Source organism: Parambassis ranga, chromosome 19, assembly GCF_900634625.1.
Source record: "Parambassis ranga chromosome 19, fParRan2.1, whole genome shotgun sequence".
In the NCBI taxonomy this organism is placed as follows: Eukaryota; Metazoa; Chordata; class Actinopteri; family Ambassidae; genus Parambassis; species Parambassis ranga.
Window position 1 is genome coordinate 12077998 of NC_041039.1, and position 21589 is coordinate 12099586.

At 40.8% G+C, this 21589-nt stretch overlaps 3 protein-coding genes across 3 annotated transcripts; 2 read left to right on the forward strand and 1 right to left on the reverse strand.

The window, feature by feature from the left end:
- Positions 1 to 1149: 1149 nt before the first annotated feature.
- Positions 1150 to 2491, reverse strand: LOC114451640 (neurexophilin-1-like). The gene is made up of 2 exons (XM_028430410.1): positions 2452 to 2491; positions 1150 to 1926 (listed from the first exon to the last, which is right to left on the reverse strand). The coding sequence occupies exons 1-2, from the start codon at positions 2489 to 2491 to the stop codon at positions 1199 to 1201; spliced, it is 768 nt and encodes a 255-aa protein (XP_028286211.1). The 3' UTR covers positions 1150 to 1198.
- Positions 2492 to 4576: 2085 nt separating this feature from the next.
- LOC114451641 (alpha-tectorin-like) lies at positions 4577 to 13326 on the forward strand. Its single transcript, XM_028430411.1, has 24 exons — positions 4577 to 4607; positions 4699 to 4722; positions 5008 to 5126; positions 5225 to 5503; positions 5584 to 5679; positions 5769 to 5934; positions 6093 to 6493; positions 6581 to 7157; positions 7237 to 7820; positions 7906 to 8458; positions 8556 to 9154; positions 9302 to 9456; positions 9547 to 9947; positions 10053 to 10249; positions 10382 to 10777; positions 10856 to 11139; positions 11205 to 11482; positions 11564 to 11683; positions 11782 to 11966; positions 12046 to 12179; positions 12264 to 12515; positions 12623 to 12782; positions 13156 to 13166; positions 13254 to 13326. The coding sequence occupies exons 1-24, from the start codon at positions 4577 to 4579 to the stop codon at positions 13324 to 13326; spliced, it is 6075 nt and encodes a 2024-aa protein (XP_028286212.1).
- Positions 13327 to 19427: 6101 nt separating this feature from the next.
- On the forward strand, positions 19428 to 20570 carry LOC114451642 (uncharacterized). Its single transcript, XM_028430412.1, has 4 exons — positions 19428 to 19552; positions 19808 to 19963; positions 20058 to 20150; positions 20250 to 20570. Exons 1-4 carry the CDS (start codon positions 19451 to 19453, stop codon positions 20568 to 20570), a joined length of 672 nt encoding a protein of 223 aa, XP_028286213.1. The 5' UTR covers positions 19428 to 19450.
- Positions 20571 to 21589: the final 1019 nt, after the last annotated feature.

Here is a 21589-nt window from a genome sequence, read left to right on the forward strand (position 1 = left end):
TTTTTTGTTCCCAAAAGAATAAACCACAACTATTTTGTATTGAATGCAATGCAAGCTTTGGGTGGCTGTTTTTGTATAGCTGTCTGAATACTTCATTAGCTCGTATATTATTTGTCTAATCTATTCCTGCAGACCTTGTAGCACTGTCAGCCCTTTGCCTTCATATGTTTAATGAGTTGCCACTTGTCTTTTTTGCACTATTCCAAAGCATCTTTCACTTCAGATATCTCACATTGTTGTCGAGCTCTGATATCTCCTGAACTATTTACTAACAAAAATGGTCTCATTTTCTCCATGAACCCTTAACATGAGAGTATTTTCTATATAGTAAGCTTATTGATTCTTCAGTGGCTCTACTGTTTGATGAGATTTTAATGGCATTCATGTTTTATTGAGCAAAATACAGATAAAAACAGCCGACATGACAAAATCTGCAATGTAACAGACTACAATAGGGACAAATGCATATCCTAACAATAATATCAAGACTTGAAATGTGTTTTAAAGGTACAATGTAGAACATTTCCTCCTTCTGGCAATGAGCATAATTACTTAAATTATGGATTATTGTCTTGGAACTGTGGAAGTTTCACTGTATTTTATTTCTTATCAAAAACCATTGTTCATTGTTCCAGTTTACTTCACAATACAGTGTGCTTCACCTGCTGCTGTTAGGTTTAATCAGCTCTGTGTGTACTGCATCAGTACTGCATTAGACTCTGGTGGAGGGAAATGTATAAAATATATAGGTTTTGATTTGCAATATCCTGACTATCTGAGCAAGTAACGTCATTTTGGCCTTCATGAACCAAAAGCTATTGTCAGCAAGTATTAAGAGGTTATTTAATGTTGAGAGCTGCAAGGAAAATTTGATGAATTTCAACAACTTTAATAATTGTGCAGTTCCAGCCTTTCAAGGACGACTTGTGTCAGAAAAAAAAATTAGGGTGAAACTTGTGATGTTCTTCACAACTTTTCATCAAAAATGTAATTGTCCGTTAAAGGAAATCAATAACCCCTACCATCAGTCAGTTTGTGTAGTCTACAGCAGGCAGAACATTTCACTAAGAACATATTTTACAATATTAGACTTAAAAGCATATTTTCAAGACACCTTTAAATCCTTGATCCATCATGCTGGCTCCGGGCTGCTTGAGTTCTCTTTGTGAATGTATTTACACACCCTTGCCTTTACCACTTAACCTTTGGGCATGTAAACTGGACTCTGGGTGCTGTATTCTGGACAGACTTTCTGAACCAGTCTGTAGTCCGTGCTGTAAAAAGACACGTAGACGCAGATAACCTGGAAAGGTTTGGAGCACATCCAGGTGACGTGGCTCTGGGTCTGTTCATGAGCGCACGTCTTTGACGGGTCGTAGTTGCACAACATCACCTTTTTGTTGCGCTCCGTCTTCTCGTAGTCCACCCTGCAGTTGAACGTCTTGGAGTCTTTGGGGTTGACCACACTTTGGCGCTCTAGGTCGAACTCCACCTCTTTCATAGGCGGGACAAGACTGACCGACACGTTGCCCACACCTGTGGTGTTGTGGCGGAAGTAGACCCCGAGTGAACCGTTCCCATGATCCACAACCTTTCCCATTATCAGCAAATTCAGTTTGACTGTCTTGATATTTGAATAAAAGTCTCCCCAACCAAATGTCCGGGACAGTTTAGATGTTCCATGAACTTTCGTGATAGGTTGGAGCTTTATCTTTAAGGACGGGTTGGAGGGTGACTTTGGGTTCCCTTCAACTCTCTCCCACAGTCCCTGCTTTGAACGAGGGGTCAAGGGCTTTTGGGGATTTTTACTTCTGGTCTGAAGCAGCCAGACCTTCTGTGCAGAGACTCTGTGGGTTGTGTTGAGTTCAGGTGATGCTCTCTCGGTGGAAGGGATGCTGCTGTGTATTTGCTGTTGGCCAAGAACAAAGTACACAGAAAAGCACAGACAAATACTTAAATACAGGATACGTTGGCAGATATTTGGAACTTGTCAAAGATGAGGTAGGAGATGCAGATCTTGCAAAATGCATGCACAGGTTTGTCAATAACCTTTGTGATATTTCATACAGAAGTGTCCTTTGTATCTATTTCAGCAACCTCAGACTGCTTTTGACATGCTTGGGATTTGCTCCAGATGATCCATATGCCCCAGAACTTCTGGACAATGTGCGTATATGATGACTGCTTAACTTATCAATCACTCCTCATGGTTCAAGCCACTATTAAAACATGGTGTACTGTGAATAACTAAAAGAATACTACTACAAGGTCTAATCAAGACTACACAGATGGAATTAAATGTCCTGATGAGCATTTTGCTGTTAAATTCCCTGCACTACACTGTACTGTAGCACATAACACACATATACATCATTAAAGTAATGCTGCTTAAAACGCCACAGAAAGTGATGCATCACTTTTAACCAGAATGACCTGAGTGTTACTTACTCACCAAACAAAAGGTTCCATTCAGAAGAATCCATACAAACATCCCCACAGTGCATAAATTCATCTTCAAACAACCACCAAACAGCCATCCACTGTTGTTGAAATATCAGTCAAGCCACGTTTAATAGCTGCAGCCACATAAGACTCAATATGCTCAGTTAAAGCAGCAGGAAACCTTCAGTGTGCTGCAGCTTCCTCTCACAGCTCACACAGGGGGAGGCAACAAGATTTTTAACACCCCAGTTTTGCTTTCCTCTCTCTCTCTCTCTCACACACACACACACTCTCTCTCTCTCTCTCTCGCTTTCACTCACCCCACCATACACACACACACTAGTAATTCCCCGACCACTGAAAAAAACTGTTGCAGTATGTTAAGAATAAGGATATCATTTACCTAGCCCTAAATTAAAAACTGTATTTATCATAATAGAATATAATGTGATGCTGCCATCTTGTGGCCCAATAGTAAAATGCAAGCCCCAATATACAGGTGTCTCTCAGATGAAGTTATTAGATCCTGAGCGGTGCAGATAGATGTGACAGAGACCGTTTGCCGTCTGATTATGTGTGTGTTATTAAAGCACATGATATTTACATTTTGATCAAAACGGCATTAAAAAAATTGGATTTTGTAAGTATCCATCTGTGCAGTTCCAGTTCCGTTAGTTTAGGTCAGCCTCATTTCACTACATTGAAATTTATGAATGTTTTTTTAACACCTGAAGTGCTTTCTTCCCACAGCCCACAGCCAGTGGCACTCCCAGCAGATGCCACTGGCTGTGGGAGAGAGATGGTACATTGCACTTGTACAGTATAGGGCTCTACAGTGTTATGCTTTGCAAGCTACGCTCTTGTGCAATGTTGAAATTAAGTTTCATTTTAATTTTGTTTTAGAGAAAGGTGATGTCATAGATGCCTTGTGTTTAAATGAAAACTGGAACTGTAGGTGTGTGCAGGGGATTTCTGTTACTGTCAGACACGCACAGTCTGTGGTGTTTGTGCAGGCTATGTGTGCTTCACATGGTCATGTTGCACTGCACTTACAGAAATATGAAACAACACAAACCTGAATCTGTCACAGATTAGATTTCTAGAGCTGGATTAAAATGTTACATGTAAGTTAAACCCGACCTTTAGAGACTTGAGATAGAAGAGTCAGACAACAGTTTCTGGGACTTTTACACTAAAAGTTCAGTCTACATCCTGGTTAGAAAAAAAAGTTATTCACAAAGTGTATCAGATAGCTGGTACAGTGGGCATCATGTAAACTGAGGGTATAGTCCTCACTGCATCGCCCCAGGGTGATTCCACCATGATGCCCTTTGTTGCATCACAAAAATGAAACCAATCTGTATTTGCTGTATCCTTCCTGCTGCGGTGCGTCAGACACACTGGCCTATTGGTTGCATCTGCAAAAATATCTTTTCCATCTTTTCCTGGTTGCTGTGTTGTTTCAGGTAATCCATCATAGAGATAAACACAAAATTAGCCCTGCAGTTTTTAAGTGTTGCTGGGATCCAACACTGAAAATGCTGAAAAAAACATGAGGTAACCAAATATTAACACAATATTTGATATGTGCAGCCCTGCTTACACAAAGCTTTAACATGGGCCACAGTTAAATCACTTTTGTTCCCACTTTTTTTCTAACAGGAAATAATTCAGTATAAACATTCAGCTGTTGAAGTCAGTGTGTGCATTAAGCACAATACTGTTATGAAGAAGGGTCACTAAATTACTTGTTGTATGTTGGCACCTTATCACACTGCACATAATGCCTCCGAGCATCATGTGTCATTTTATTGTCCAAAAACACAATTCGAGGTTGTTCATCGTTCTCTGAAGACAAAGATGAATGGTACAAGGAAGCATGATCCATTATACACCGACCTACTTTAAAGTGCTCATAAAACCTCATTTCATGTCCAGAGTCACAAAAAGATGAGACGGATGGACTGAGAACACGACCAGGTAATTTTCAGGTTTTTTCTTTAATTAATTAATTTTTTAATTTTTTTAATTTTAATGGGTTTTTTTGTGCATACACATTTAGAGTCTCCTTTTAGAATAAATATTATCCACTTTGCCTTCTAAGCAGATCTGAAAGAAAATGATAATCCACGGCATGTTGTCCGTGCTGCTTCTGGGAATTATAAGTAAGTTCTTTTAGCTAAATGCAGTTTATATTTTCTTTAATATGCTCAGTTTTTATGTATTCACATGCTTTTCTTTTTATTTAATTTACAGGTACAGTGAAGCCCACGAGTTCAGGTAAACAAAGTGCTTTTTTCTTTTTATGTCAGTATTTCAGTTTCACCAGGCTGTATGTTGCCATAACGCCCTTTTAGATTAGTATACGTATATCTAGAGCATATTTTTTAAGATACTGCTTATTATTATTATTATTATGTAGTGCTTGTCTTCCTGCTGTAAACCTGCAGATTTTCCCACTGTGGGATTTCAGTTATTAGCTTTTTTTATTATTATGAAAAGACTTTTGCTTTTTTTTTGGCAAATAAAAAAAAATTTCAGTTACTGTAATTTTATTTTTTCCAGAGGGTATCCTCTACCCATGGATTGGAACTGAAAACCCTCGATCCGATGATGGAAGTTCAGATTTAATAAGACTGCAGAAGCCCTTTGTCTATTTTGGGAGGAAGTATGATCATATTTATGTATGTCGAAATATTCTTGTTTTATTACAACATGTTTTTTTTTCTCCTTAAGAATTAGATCTAAAATTTTACTAATTTACCCAAATATCTATTCATAGGTGAACCAGAATGGACATTTGACTTTTACTGCACCATTTAGGAGTTTTGTCCCCATGAGGTTCCCAATGTATGGAGTCAGAGACATCATTGCTCCGTTCTGGACAGACCTGGACAACAGACAGTCCGGTCAGGTCTACTATAAGGAGTACACCAATGGCACTGTACTCCAAAATGCCACGCAGCACATTAATACATATTTCCCAAGCACAAGGTTTACCGCAGACTGGGTCTTTGTTGCAACATGGTATGAGGTGGCCTACTATCTAAATTCAGGAACAGTAAGTTTTAAATGTTGAAATATATATATACACACAAAATACACACATTATAAAATACTCTAAACACACATTATTTTCAGCGCACCACTGTCCAGGCAGTCTTGATCTCCGGTGGCAGTTACTCATTTGTGTTGATGAACTACGGAAAGATCGCCTCTACAGTTTATGATGTTCAGGTCAGAAATGCAGCATGTTGGTCATAGAATAAATAGTAAAATCAAAGACACGTGAACATATTCTACATGATAACTGTTTCATATTATAGGCTGGCTATGACACAATTAACTCAACTCACCATTGGACTATCCCTGGATCATTCTCTAATGAGGCTACAGGTGATGGCTCCATTTTCCATCTAAGAAGTAATGTCAATATTCCTGGACGCTGGGTTTTCCGGACTGACCGTGGAGAATATTATTGCACTTTTATAGGTGAGCCTTCAAGATAAGTGATAAGTGTAAGGATGTCAATAACATGATAAACCATGCTCCTTAAGTGATTTATGACTTACTGCATGTACTCCAGCATGTTGTGCAGTGATTGTCTGAACCATTAGTTATTATTTATGAGTTTCGTTCCTTTCATTTAGGTGTATTTTTGCAGCTGGGTGACACCTTCTGGACTGACAGGACCTGTGCACAGAAGTGCACCTGCACCAGAGCAGGCCTGCAGTGTTACAGTCAACCCTGCACCTTCTCCCAGATCTGCCAGGAAACTTTCTTTCGTTATTCCTGCCAGACAGTGCAGAGACGCACTTGCACCATAAGTGGTGATCCACACTACTACACCTTTGACAACACGGTGTTTCACTTCCAGGGCACGTGCACTTATGTCCTCTCTGAGCAGTGTGGCCAAGGGCTGCCCTACTATAGAGTGGAGGGTAAGAACGAGCACCGGGGCAGCACTCGAGTCTCTTGGACGAGACTGGTCAAAGTGTTTGTCAATAATGAGACCATTGAGCTTGTTAAAGGACGTCGTAGTGAGGCTAAGGTTAGCAATAAAGATTAAGTTTTCACTTGATTCTCTATGTTAGTATTGTTCATATTTTTAACTCTTTGTATGCTGTTGTGCTTACAGGTTAATGGAAACTTTGCTACTGCTCCCTTCTCTCTTAGCAACGGCACCATCCAGGTTTATGAGTCTGGTTTTTCAGTGGTTGTCAGCACTAACTTTGGCTTGGTTGTGTCTTATGACACCTCTCATTACGTCACTATCAGCGTGCCGTACACTTACCTGAATGCAACATGTGGCCTGTGTGGAAACTTCAATGATCACCCTGGAGACGACTTTCGGACCCGCCAAGGCCAGGTTGTCAGCTCTGATGTGATTTTTGCCAACAGCTGGACAGTAGCCGGAGATGATGATCCTGGTTGTGGGGTCTATTGTGCAGGCCCGGACTGTGCTGCATGCAATAATGCTCAAACAGCTTTATACAGTGATACAGCACACTGTGGAATCCTTCAGATCATGTCTGGGCCGTTTGCCGCTTGCCATCAACAACTGCCCCCACAGAGGTTTGTGGAAAGTTGTGTGTTTGATCTGTGTATAGGAGAAGGGTACCAGCCCATTCTGTGTCAGGCCCTCAATGTCTATGCAAGTCAGTGTCAACAAAATGGTATCCAGCTACCGAGCTGGAGGAGACAAGGCTTCTGTGGTATGTCTCTCATTCAGTAATATTTCAAACTGTCCTTGGAGTGAAATGTGTGAGAAAACAAAATGTTTCTTTTTTGTAGAAATCCCCTGCCCAGCCAACAGCCACTTTGAGTCCCAAGGCACAGGATGTCCTCCTACCTGTGTCAATCCCAATTCAACTCAGAGCTGCCCCCTCCCTGCCCAGGAGAGCTGCGTCTGCAATTCAGGCTACATCCTTAGTGGTGGGGTGTGCGTCCCTCGTGCTGAGTGTGGCTGCAGCTTTGAGGGTCGATACCACCGCTCTGGAGAAACAGTAATACTAGATGAGGACTGTGGGAGGCGTTGTAGCTGCAGTTACGGCTCCATGACTTGCCACTTCTATGCTTGTGGCCCTCTCGAGTCATGCAGTGTGAAGGAGGGAGAAAGAGGATGCAGACCAAACAGCTATGCGACATGCTGGATAAAGGGGCCAGGGTCGTATCAGACATTTGATGGGCTGACGTATCAGTATCCTGGAGCTTGTCAGCTGACTCTTGCCAAGGTGATGGGATCATCTAGTCACCCACACTTTGCACTGTCAATTGAGAAAATGCCCACAGACCTGCAGAATTTAACCTGGGTGTTGCACATTAGGACAGAGAATGCACATGTTTCTATTGAAATTGCAAATGGCAGCAAAGTTCAGGTAAGTAAGGTTAAATGAGACAAAATGCATTTTCCCTAAATTTCAACATCAAACTGTATAATGAGAATCATTGATGGTTCTTTAGGTTGATGGGCAGCAGGTCAGACTACCCTTCAGTTCTGGGTCCAGTCAAATCCAAATCTTCCACAACAGCATTCACAGCATCATCCTCCGCACTTCCTTTGGTGTAACTGTGCAGACAGTGTGGCCTCACTTTGTGAGCATCACAGTACCTGTTGTCTACAATGGCTCACTAGGGGGACTCTGTGGTAACTACAATGGACATCCAAATGATGACTACCGCACACCAGATGGCATCTTGGTCAACAGCTCTTATCTCTTTGGAGACAGCTGGCGATTTGGCCCCCGAACAGCACAGTGTCTGGGGAGTAGAAGTTACTTTGCTATAAACAATGATAATTCTAGTGAGTACTGTAGCATCCTTGGAATGCCAGGTGGGCCTTTCTCACAGTGCTGGGGCACAGTTGACCCACAGCAGCATGTTCACACCTGTAATGTTACTGTGAAGTCCTCTATGTATCCTAAAGAGGTGCTATGTGAGATCCTGCAACATTACACTATTATGTGCCAACAAGAAGGTCTAACTGTCAGACAGTGGAGGCATACAACTGGATGTGGTGAGTATTTTAGACAAAATTAACTTTCCAGTTTTTGTAAGAAAAAATAACATAACACATTTACTGGCCTTTGTTGTTTTTTTTTCTCTCTCTACAGAGCAAACCTGTCCTCTAAACAGCCATTATGAACAGTGTGGAACCCTTTGTCCCTCCACCTGCCCCAGCCTCTCCTTCCCCTTCTCCTGTGACACTCTGTGTCAGGAGGGTTGCCAGTGCAATGACGGTTTTGTCCTCAATGGAAACCAATGTGTGCGGCCAACATCCTGTGGATGCTACTACCAAGGACACTATCATCAGGGTGGTGAACAGTTCTGGGAAGGTCAAGAATGCCAGAGTTTCTGCACCTGCAATGGAACTACTGCAGTAGTGCACTGTATCCCCAGATCCTGTGGCCCTCAGGAGTCCTGCCGTGTGGTAGAGGCCGAGTACGGCTGCCACCCCAACCCTCATGGCACCTGCTCTGCCTCTGGAGACCCGCATTACCTAACCTTTGATCGCAAGGCCTATGACTTCCAGGGAACCTGCCGCTATGTTCTGGCGACAGTTTGTAATGCCACTGATGGACTCCACCAGTTTTCAGTGGAGGCTAAGAATGAACCGTGGAATGGGTTTTCAGTTTCATTCACAGCTGAAGTTTTTGTGAATGTGTGGGGCTATCAGGTGCACATGAAAACTCAGAAACGTGGGATGGTGCAGGTGAGTGACACACTTTAAGAGTATAATTCATCATTATACTTATTTTAGTCTGCAGTTTTTGCTGAAATTGATTTTCAAAAGGCCTTTCAGTGCATTCACAAATTCACATTTGTGATTATTCTCTAATCCTGTTTTCCAATTTCTAAGGTGAATGGAGTAACAAGAAATCTACCTTTTTCGTTGAATGGAAGTGTATCTGTCTCAGCAAGTGGATCTACAACAACAGTCAAAGCGGATTATGGTCTGAGTGTCACTTACGATGGGTTGCATACAGTGACTGTTTCTGTTCCTTCAAAGTACAGGTGTCTAACTTTAACTCCAGCATGATTAAGCACTTCATTCTCTCATCTTGTTTCTAATGCTAAAACTTTTGATCATTGTCAAAACTACAGAAATAAAATGTGTGGACTTTGTGGAAACTTCAATGGAAATCCAAATGATGAGTTCCAAACTTCATCTGGAACAATTGTAACCACTCCGGATGATTTCGGGAAAGCCTGGAAGGTGCCAGGTGACTACGCCTGCAGCGATGGCTGTGGTTCCTCCTGCCCACGGTGTGCTGATGAGCGGCCTGCTCGAGCTCAGTGTGACGTGATACAGGCAGCGGACGGTCCTCTTAGCTTCTGTCATGATCGGGTTGACCCGGCAACTTATTTCAAAGACTGTGTGTTTGACGTGTGCGTGTCTGGAAATGAGAACCACGTACTCCTGTGCCGGGCCATTGAAGCATACGTTGCTACCTGTCAGTCTTCTAATGTCACAATCCAGCCTTGGAGACAGAACACCACCTGCAGTGAGTAAACCAGTCTGCTGGACAACTGTCAGTTAATCAATACATCTTGTAGACCACTGTTATTGTAGGGTTCTAATAAACTTGTGTCTTTCCTCACTCATTAAGGACTCAACTGTCCGGCCAACAGTCACCATGATCTGTGTGGTACTGACTGTGGCCACACCTGTTCCAACAGCACTGATTTCAGCTGTAGGCAGGTTTGCTCTGAGGGATGTTTCTGTGATGCAGGCTTCTTTAGGAGTGGGGTGAGGTGTGTCCCTGTGGAACAATGTGGCTGCCAGCATGGTGAATTTTACTATAATGTAAGTCATATATCATGTCATATCTATCTATCTAAGTCATATCTATAATTTAAGTCAGTTAGTGTTCAATTCAGTTGCCATTGGCAGCATTTTCATGGTCATCATGTCCTCCTGTCTTGTTGCATGCTGCAGGCTGGTGAGTCCTTCTGGACAGCAGGCTGTTCCCAGAGATGTGAATGTCGTGCTCCCAATGACCTGCGCTGCTCTGCTGCACCGTGTACTAATGCACAAAAGTGCACCATTAGAAATGGAAAGCTGGGTTGTTATGCTGTCATGTCCACCTGCACTGTGTGGGGGGATCCACATTACATCACCTTTGATGGAGCAGTGGCTCACTTCCAGGGCTCCTGCTCATACATCATCACTGAAAGTGTAAACCACCACAGTGATGAAACCCAGTTCCAGGTGATAGCTACCAATAATCACCGTGGCAACAACCGTGTGTCATTTGTATCAGCAGTGGATGTATACCTTTCAAATCAACCAGAGAGTGTGTATATCAGGATTGGACCAAACAAAAGAGTGAAGGTAAACTACTTTAAAGGTAATCACTGTCTGTTGTGGACACAGGTCCTTCCTCACATCTCTGTTTGTTCATCTCTTAAGGTAAATGGAAGTGAGGTGTCTCTTCCAACCACTGCAGGGACCTTAGCTCAGGTGGTAACGCAGGGAAGCTACATAGTGGTGAATGCCAATGACTTGATAGTCCAGTTTGACGGCTACAGTACGTTACTGGTCAGACTGGGCCACAACCGTGAAAACAGAGTCAGTGGAATGTGTGGAAACTTCAATGACAACTCTACAGATGACAAAGTCTCACCCAATGGCACCCTGGCCCAGAATGACAATGACTTTGGACACAGCTGGAAGGCATCCACAAGCCAACCTGGGTAAACTACATTTTCAAAGAAAAAAATTAAACTCAATAACAACATTTGTTTTATGTCTTTTGCAGATGTGGATCAACAGATAATGGAATTGATGTTGGATCGAGCAACTGCTCCTCTAAGCAGGAATACTCTGAACTCTGCAGTGTCATCACCAACACCACTGGCCCATTCAGTGCCTGTCACCTACACTCCGACCCTCAGCCATTCTTCACTTCCTGTGTCTATGATCTCTGCCTCTATACTCCGGCCAACGGCATGCTGTGCTCTGCTGTGGCAGCCTATGAGACAACCTGCTCTGTTTCAGGGTTAAACATCCCTGATTGGCGCTCTGCTCTGCAGTGTGGTATGTTCATTCTAGAAATGGAGCAATGATTACTTCGTTTTTGTTTTGTAATGTCTTGCTTCATGTTTTCCTTTTTGGTAGCTAAATCAGATCCCTGTAACCAGCTGAACTGCACAGAGGATGAGTGGTGTGGTGAAAAAGACGGCTTTTATGGCTGCTTCTGTGACGAACACCATCCTTGGCCCAACAACAAGAGCTACAGTGAGAGGAGCTCCTAATGACTTTTGACATTTTTCCCATGTTTCTGCCTTAAAAATGTATTACACGTACAACATATTGTTTTTCATATTTCTTTCTAGACTCATCAGTCACATGTGCTGGGAGTTCAGGCACAGTGTCCCTGTCTCGCTGTCAGCTGTTTGAAGCTGGATTCCATCCCAGTGCTCTTCATCTCAGGGATCCATCCTGTAAAGGGACTCTCCAGAATGGCCGTGTGGTTTTCCACTTTAACAGTGACGACCAGCTGTGTGGGACAGTTCTCAAGGTTCAGTTAAAAAAATGACAATCATAGCTGACGTTGCTTGCATTATATATTCTTATCATGCTTTTACATTTATCTAAAGGGCAATAGCTCACACCTCAGCTATGAGAACATCATTGTGGCTGATGAAGGCGTAAATGTTACCCTGACATTCTCCTGTGAATATCTTCGGACTGAAGCTGTGTCAATGAATTCAGGCATCAACCCGATGAAAAGGCAAGACTTAGACCCTGTATTAAATAGAGGCTTAAGGCCTTTTATCAAAAATAATATTTTGTGCTGTTTTTTCCTCTCCTCTAGATTCATGAGCAAGAAGCTGCCATCTGGCCAGGGTCATTATAATGTGAAAATCATCCCTTACCAGGACGCCGGCTTCCGTTTCCCCTTGACCAGTAACACAAACATAGAACTGGAAACAGAACATAGGCTGTATGTGGAGGTGAGGACCGAAGGTGTGGATGAACAGCAGGTGGTCACCGTTGTGGAGTCCTGCTGGGCCACACCGGTCAACAATGCAAGCCACCCTGTCCGGCACAACCTCATAACGGCAAAGTAAATAATCTCCAGCCTTGTGGTGACATGCTAAACACCTGGAACTTTGTGGTTTATGTTAACAAATACACAGGATTTTAATCTGTAAAATTGTCCCTGTGTTCCAGGTGCCCAGATACAGATGATACAACAGTGGAGCTAATTCAGAACGGCAATTCCACTGAGGCCCGTTTCTCCTTCGAGATTTTCACCTTTACCAATTATCCATCCATCTACCTTCACTGCCAGGCCCGCCTATGTCTTCTGCAACACAACAAGTGCATCACTGTATGTTTCATTGTTCACCTGTCTTTCCAGTTGTATTGTCATGCAGATCAGGGTGTTACTGGAATGTCTTTTCAGCATTTAGTGCGATGGACCCTACGTCTCACAGAGAATGTACACAAGGCACAGGGTGTCAGGATTTTGTTTTCTTTTTAACAATTTGTGTTAAAAATATCAATACAACTAAATATGTAAAGAAGATTGCTCAGAAAGCAAAACATATAAACAGAGGCAGCACATCAAATCTCTCATTAGTTATGTAAGATCCACAGTGTAAAACCTGTTTCTCTGCAGGATTGCCGTAGTCAGCACAGACGTCAGAGGGACGTATCCTACCAGGACAGTGTAATGCTTTCATTTGGACCTCTGGTACCAGGTACCTCTGGGGTATGTGCATTTATTTTCATCTTTTCCTTGTATCTGTTTGTTGAACATGTGTCGAAGTTTTTTTTAACTTTGATTGATCTTTTGTAGAAAAAATGACGGAACTTCCTGGAAGATCATCATCATCGCCATCATTTACTCTGAACTGGAGCTGACTGAATAAACACTGAACCTATGAGATTAATATTTTCTATTAATCCATTAATCACATACAGTAGCATCCAAGACACTTACAGACATATTGCAGTTTCAATGAAATCTGTTAAAAGGACTCTTTTTTGGGGTTCTGCACAATAACATTCTGTTTCCATTTTAAGGTGTATGTGTTCTATTTTTATTTTCTATATTGCTTTTTAACTTTTTTGTGGGAGAAATGGTTACAACAGACCTTCTTAGGCTGCTGAGCGCTGATAGCAGCTCATAATCTTATTTTAGAATTTGAAGAGTTTTTAATTTATACACACGGCACTCCCCACTCAGGTTTTACTTGTATCTGCAGGGGTAAAACACTGCTGTAAATCTGCACAATTGAACTATGCAGTTATCAAGAAGATAACTTCCTTGTCTGTCATTCCATCTTTTCATGTGTTGTTTCACATATTGTTCTTTCTTCATTGTTGTTGTTGTTTTAGCAGATGACTGCTTTGAGCACCTGAGTGACAGCAAGACAAAGAAAAGACAAATATTTTTTAGTGCTTCTGTGTACCTTGGCATTTGTTTTTCCAGTCACTCACAGATTCACTTTCTGTTTTTTCAGATAGACACAAGGTTATTGTAGGTGCATTACTACTTACTTTTTTAATATATCTTTTTTTAAGAAACACCTAAAATTACTTCTTAAATACCTGGCTGTATTACATGCTTACATTTTTTTACATTACAGAATATGTAATGGCATAATTAAGCTGTTACACTGCTGTGCCTTGTGCATAAAATGCACACGACTGTCTTTCTCTCCCTCTTTGTATAAACGCAGAAGAGTAGCCCTAAACACCATGTTTCTGGATTTGAAGTTGTGCTTATGACTCACTATTTTTGGTGCTACTCACCCAAAAAACTGACTGTTAAAGAAATATTTTGCCTACATGTCGGCCTCCTCTGTGTGCCTCATTTCTCCTGCCTTGTTCTTTGCACATAAGGCAGCTTTGCCTTCTATGAACTCCCTAAAATTCTGCTGTGTCCATATTTGAATCTGTGGTCACTGTCCACTTTCCCGCTCAGCTTGAAACATCTTTATTGTTCACAGCCGTTAGTTTATTTTTATATGAAAAATGAAAATCTTACATTTACGAAGAAAGGGTCGGATCATCTGTGTTTTGGACATGTTGGTGCGGGCCAGATGGGCCGATGCAGTGGGCCAGATTTGGCCCGCAGGCCTTGAGTTTGACAGATGATTTAGGTGAACAATGAAGTAGCTCTGAATGAAGCAAAACAAAAGAAGCTGGCATCAACATTATCAAAAACATCTCACGCAACTGGATTGAGTTTTATACATGATTGACACCGAGGCTAGTCACAGGTGACAAGTTTTATGATGGTATATTTATAATTAAAAGCACACCTACAACAAGTATGCAGCTTTGTCACGAGCAGCGGTGGAGAAAGTACTTAAGCTTGGTACAAATTTGTTTTGCTTGCAAAAGTACAAATAACCAGCAAAATATATACTTAAGTAGAAGTGCTACATCAACAATCCTACTTAAGTAAAGGTCTTAAGTACTTACCTTTAAATGTACTTATACATTAGTATTAAAAGTAAAAGTACTCACACACTGAATACATATATTTGATTTCTATTGCAAAGGATCTGAACAGGTTAAAATAATCAAAATCATCTTAAAATTAAAATGGACAATGTGTAGTTAATTTACATTTTCAGTACCCAGAAGCAGCTATGGACAGGTCTGTGTGTCATGACGCAGGCTGTGGGCATCAAGAGAACAGAGTGGCTGCTAATAAAAAACAGGCATTCACCATTTTTCTGTGTAAGTGTTCCTGCTTTAGCTTAATGTTATGATTCATGTTAATCAGACATTAATGGATGGATCAGTGTTAGCAGACAGCAGCTAACTAGTTGGCTAACTGAGCCAGAGCACCGGCATCATGATTGAGGCTCATTATAGAAACACAGCTGGCAGCGTGACACCACCTCCATGCAGAGTACACTCAAAAAAGTGAACACAGTGAGTTGTTGCACCAAACAACTGTATTTATGTGTAATTTAGTTAACATTTCTGTGTTTGGCTGCAAAACCTAGCCCACTTTAGTGAGTGTAAGTTAAAATGTATACTTGTTAAAGCAAGAGAACAGAACTAAGTAAATTCGACATAACACTGTTAAGTAAATCGCACATTACCTATGCGCACACTACGAATGTCCTAGAAGGGTTTCCGTAGGCCTGACATTGCACATGCTCAGAAGCTGACTGCACTTGCTACATTTTGGCGGGCCACTGTGGGATCTACCTCCATCTCTGTGAGTAAGTATGTTTTAATACGCTCCATTATGTTTGTATGTAGATTAATGTATGGTGAGAGAGATATATATTGCTGGTCCAGCTGTATTTGTCTTGTGAAAATCTCTTTATTTATGAGCAGGTTAGCAAATGTTATTTAACTAACAAACGAGCCAATTAACAAAATTCTCAGATGACAGACACACATTACATCATCAATTTGACGCTGTAATGTTAGTTTTATAATCTCATTTTGAATGCAACATTACATTAGTTTTGTTTAATGGTATTTTATAGGTTACAGTTCATTCTGTGGGCAGCAGAGCTCCCTGTAGCAAGGTGAGGTCACCTACAAATGGTTCTAATGGTTTTGCAGTTGGGGACAGAAAGTTCGTAAAACAGCCAGTCTGAAAGTGTGTCATTTGCTTGTATTTTAGCTGCAAGCTAACAGCTAAAGGTAAGCTAGCGGACTTTTTGTTAAAAAAAACAGGCGCATGAGTAAGTGAGTGGGCGATCAAGAGCGAGGGAGATTGCCTTAGCAGCTGGCTCATTTGAAAATTAGCACCGCTTTGTAAGAATATTATGAGCCACGTTTTGTGATAAAATGTACAATGCAGATGGGGTGTTGGCGATATGCCGGAACAGATAGATCGTTTTATCCATATTTCGTCGATAGAACACCTTTTATTAGTTGCAGTTCTATGTTCACGCAGCCGTAGGAGTTTTGTTCCCCTCGGCCAACTCTCAGTATGCTTAATGTGAACACGACCAACCAATGACAGCCCCCCTGTTAGGAAACCATGGCTGAAAACAAAAAGAAAACGGAGGACTTGTCCCTAAAACAAACTCCACGTTTAAGTTCGGTGCTGTTTCTGCCGTCAGCACGCGTCTTCGAAGGTAAGCCTGAGACAGACACGTGCTGCTGTGGAAGGGCCGCGTGTAAATGTATGTATTATCATATATCATGCTACGAGCACACGCCCACCTCTCTCGACACTATCAGCTCCAGGTTCGCTGCTGTGTCTGCCGTCAGCAGCTCTTCTAAACCTGTGTGCGTGTGCGCGCAGTAGAAAGGCCGTATGTGGAGTTCTGTGCACGCGTGTGTACATCAGATGCAGACAGAGGCAACAGCTAATGACGTTATCAAAAACAATGATAATGTTGATTTGTTTGTTATAGGTAGTAATATAATATTATTTTTTGGAACCTGATATGTTTGTTAATCAACATTTTCAAGCTGTAACTAAGTCTGATGAGTGTAATAAATGAACTGTACCTATATATTACAGATTTTCCCTACATTTCTGAGCTTGAGGACCAGAGAGTCTGCATTTCTAAGTGGCTATTGAGGTAAGTAATAGATCCAAAGTAACATTTCAGGTATTCACAGATCTACAAAGCTAATACTGTATATGTGTTGGTGTTTTTGTTGTTTTGTTGTGTGGTTTGTGTTCAATCTTCAGTATTATGAATGTGGAAGTGCAAAGAGTGTGCTGCTGAAGAAAAAACACGTTACCAATTACTGAAGCACTATAGGTTAAAACATGGCCACTTTGGCCGCAAACACCCTTATCCATGCACATATTCCAATTGCCCATGTACATTTAAAACTTGGAATGCACTCCGAAGTCACCTGTGTAGATCACATTTTGACCAGGCCTCTCAAACATCAGTAGATTGCACAACATTTAGCTGCCACCATTGTTCAAGTAGCCACATTGCTTCATTGAAAGAATTTTTAACTCATGTTAATAGCCATCTAAAAAAACATGAAACTATATGTTGCATTTTTGAGAACTGTTCCTTTCAAACAAATATTTATGGAACATATCAAACTCACAAGAACAGAAAGCACAGGACATTTGCACTGAATGAATTAAAAGCTGGAATTGTGAAAAAGGCCACAGCAGATTCACTAAATTCTTCTTTCAGTGGTGCATGTCTGACAGATAGTGACATGAAAAAGGATGTAGTGCTTCATCTACAACAAAAACATCCTGATCTCACAACAGTTACTCTAGCAGAAAGTGTCTCTACCAATGGCATACAATATAGAAATGGAATGATTCTTGTGCATGGATCAGTAGGTGGATTGCCTGAATTTGTGGAGATACTTCAGATGTGTATCTTGGAAGACACATTGATCTTCATATGCAGAAAATTAGCATCATGGTACAGAGAGCACTACAGAGCATTTGAGATCCAGCAACCCTCAGCAACAGAGCTTGTGTCAGCTGAATTAACTGAACTGACTGACAACTATCCCCTGGTTGACTACAAGTGTGGAAGCTGTCGAATGGTCACCCTTAAAAGATACATACACGTGTCTGGTAATTATTCTTGATTATTATTTGATGCTGACTGTTTTTAATAGGATTCAGAGACAACTATTTTTACACAGAAACATTAGTCACAATTAGATCAATGCTTTTTTGTGTCTTCAGGATGAGGTTGTTATAGCCAGTATGAACATTACACATTTCATGAAGTGAAGTTTGATACAGCAGTCGTAGATAAGATTGAAGCAGGGCGTCTGGACCTGTAGAGTTTTCTTGAAGGCGTTTCGCTGCTCATCCAAGCAGCTTCATCAGTTCTAACTGTTTGGTGAGGAAAACATGGTTTATATGTGTTTACAGACCTCAGTGGGTGGGTCTGGGTAAAACTTACAAACAATAGCACTAAATGTTTACATAGTTACCTGTGATGATCTGGCTGGGCCAGGTGGGTCTAACGACTGGCTAACTATGTAAACATGTAAACACTATCATAAAATAATACTGACTTACTTTTGACTTTGACTTTGACTTCAATACACAATGAGCTAATTTGGAAGCAAGTATCTGGCCTTTATGCAACATTCTGAGGGATGCTTACTTTACACTAACCCTCTGCTCCCTGTGATTGTGATACTGATGATAAATGGATGCTGTCTACTCAGACTTATTACATATGGCTTAATAATTTTCCTGCTTTTCCTCAGAATAACCTGTCAAGAAACATGACATCAGCAGTGCTTCGCATTGTTTTTGGAGAAAACGACTCGTCCAAAATAAGCCTGCCTTCAGGATTACCTGATTCTGTTGAGGAACTAAAAAATGAGATAAAGAGACATTGTGAGGTGTCAGGTGACTTCCGACTGCAATACAAGGACACTGACTTTGATGAGTTCATAAATCTGCAGTCTATGTCAGATGTTCAAAACAAAGCAACCCTCAAAGTAATTTACCTTTCAAGTACTTTGTCTCCAAGTAACCTTTGCACATCTTCAGTGGAACCTAACCTGAATGAGACTGCTTCTGTTTCATCTGTGGACACTGACATTCTCTCATTTTCTGGCTCATCCTCGTCATCTCTCAGATCTGAGCCATGGCCAGGCATCTTCCCTGTACCTGAGTTTCCTTATGATATTGAGTTGCAGCTCCAGCGTGCAAATACTGACTTTCAAATTAATGGTACCCTTTTCAGTCCAAGTCCAAGCATGAAATCATGCATTCTTGAAAGTTTGGCCTCCCAGATAATCAAATATAAAGCTTATCCATGCAGTGCTGAATTTGATGCAGTGGGTGAAGAACTTGTGAAGAAACATAAGATGGCAAACTACAGGACGAAGTTGCGCAGTATTGGATGCTCAGAGCTGAATCTGAATTCCTTCAAGCGTAAACAAGGTGCTCCACGCACATCACCAAATCAAGTGAAGAAACCTAGAAGAGCAGAGGTGAACTATTGTCCAGATTATCCAACAGGACAATCCCAAGAGAGCCTTGAGGAAGACAGGGTGGCACTATTGTCTGAAGTGACAAAGAGAAACAACCAACAGGTGGTTAAGGAAAAAATGGAAAAGACATTTGCTTACAGGCGTCATGAGGTGATTGAAGACAGGCCTTTCATTGGTGAATTTAAAAAAAGGTGGCCAGCGCTTTTCTTTGAGCATGAGGTGAGTCATGATGACTAAGTTTTTTTATATGAATGTTATTTTTGAAAGATAATAATTATAATCTACCAGAAAATAGCATTGTGTCAAGTTAGGGACTTAGGGAAAAATAATTACGGGATCTTGTTGATAGAATGATTTACATACTTGGTTATGGAACTCCATCTTAGGAAGTCACATTAACATTGGTCCAGTAATTTGATTCTTGTATTGACCTGTATTGTGTTGCTATTTTTATGCTTTTTAAAATGTATGTAGGTGGAAGCTGAGTTTAAGCGCATCACCACTGCCCCACTGAGATCGAAATTCATGCAACAGCTGGATCATCACTCAGCAAAGCTGATGACAATCTTCAAAAGGAAGGGAGGAGCAGCAGGACGTAAAATAAGGAATATCATGGCTGACTTGGCTAAGGTATTTATGAATTTTCATTTATTTTTGATGATGAAGATAAACTAGCTGGTCACCATAATCCAATTGGACATCTTTACCTTATTCTCTGCTGTAGAATGATGCCATTGAAATGAGAAGAGCCTGTGTACTGAAAGCACTGATGGTTTACCTCAATGAAGACCCTGAAGATCTGATAAAAGAGTATACGGTAGGTATTTTGGTCTCTGGTTCTATTGTACATACTTTCCTTCCAGAAACTGAAAATGTCATATATTATAACTTAAAGTTTATTTGTTTTGTGTTTGAGGATGTTGAAGACAACCAGGAGGCTATGGACCAGACAGTACTGGGAATCTTTGCCATAAAGAGGGATGGTGCCGAGCTTACAGATGGCCTGGAAGATGTTGGAATAATCATTGAAGGTGTGGAAGTGCTCCATGAGCTTGATAACATTGCAAATGCAGTTGCAATTTTGTTTGGCCTCATGTACTCTCTGGACTTGAGCTATCCAACAAACCTGACGTACACATTTGAAGTTCTGCAAAAACTTGTGATGGAACTAGATGGCAAAAAACTCTCAACAAAGGCCCAAGTGCTAAAGAACAAACTGTTTGAAGGGACATTTTAGAGTGTACTGGTCCTGAGCATCAGAGAAAGTTTTGAGGAAGGATTCCATCCCAAATCATATGGCAGAAACTGATTTTTTTTTCTTTCTTTTTTTTTTTGCTGTATGTGTTGAACTGTTGGTGAAGAGATCAGATGTACTAAATGGTTAACATTTAAAAATGCTTACAACAATAAGAGAGAAAAATTACTCAATTACTCAGAAAGCACCAATGACAAGTTTGCATTTATGTCACAGAAGAGGTGAGCAGTATAAAAGAGTGATAGGTGAATATTTTGTTGTTTGGTCATAGCAACATAAACATGTTTTCTAAGTTACCCTTCATTAAGTTTACTATGATTGCTATGATCAGTTAAAAATTGTCACTGATTGTGGGGGATTTTTTTTATAACTGCTTTGATTTGTTTTTAAGCCCTACAATGCACATGTGACAAGGAGGACACAATTATCTTCACCTAAAATTTCTTTACTGTGTTAATGATGGTTCATCTTAAACAATCTCAACATCTAAGTTTTCAGTGGGATACAGTTACAGTAACTGTGAACGTGGGAAAAGGGCAAGCCCTATAAGCAACTTTTGTTTTCATTTACAAATTAAAGGGAAACATTTTTATTGTGACATTGGGAAATATAACAACAATGTTTTTTGATATTCAGGAGTTTTGAGGTATTCAAAAATGTTGTGTTTTTAAGTATTCCTGGTTGTTGTTGTGTTCCATTGGAAATAAATAATATTTTTCACCGAATTAAGGTATTTTGATTTGTATGTACTTAACAACATTGTGTGGAAATTGTTGACATAACTAGGTTTAATAAGTCCAACACAAATTCACTAGCTTTATACAATGAAAACTACTTAAGTACTGCTTATTCAAGTAAGTTAAGTTGGAACTACAAGGAGCTGTTTAGTTTGTGTTACTAAATACAGCTGAGTTAGAATTACATGGGTGAGTTGTGTTACCATGATGAATATCGGTTTAGTTAGCTGAACACAACCTAATCAGTTAAAGTAAACTTGACCA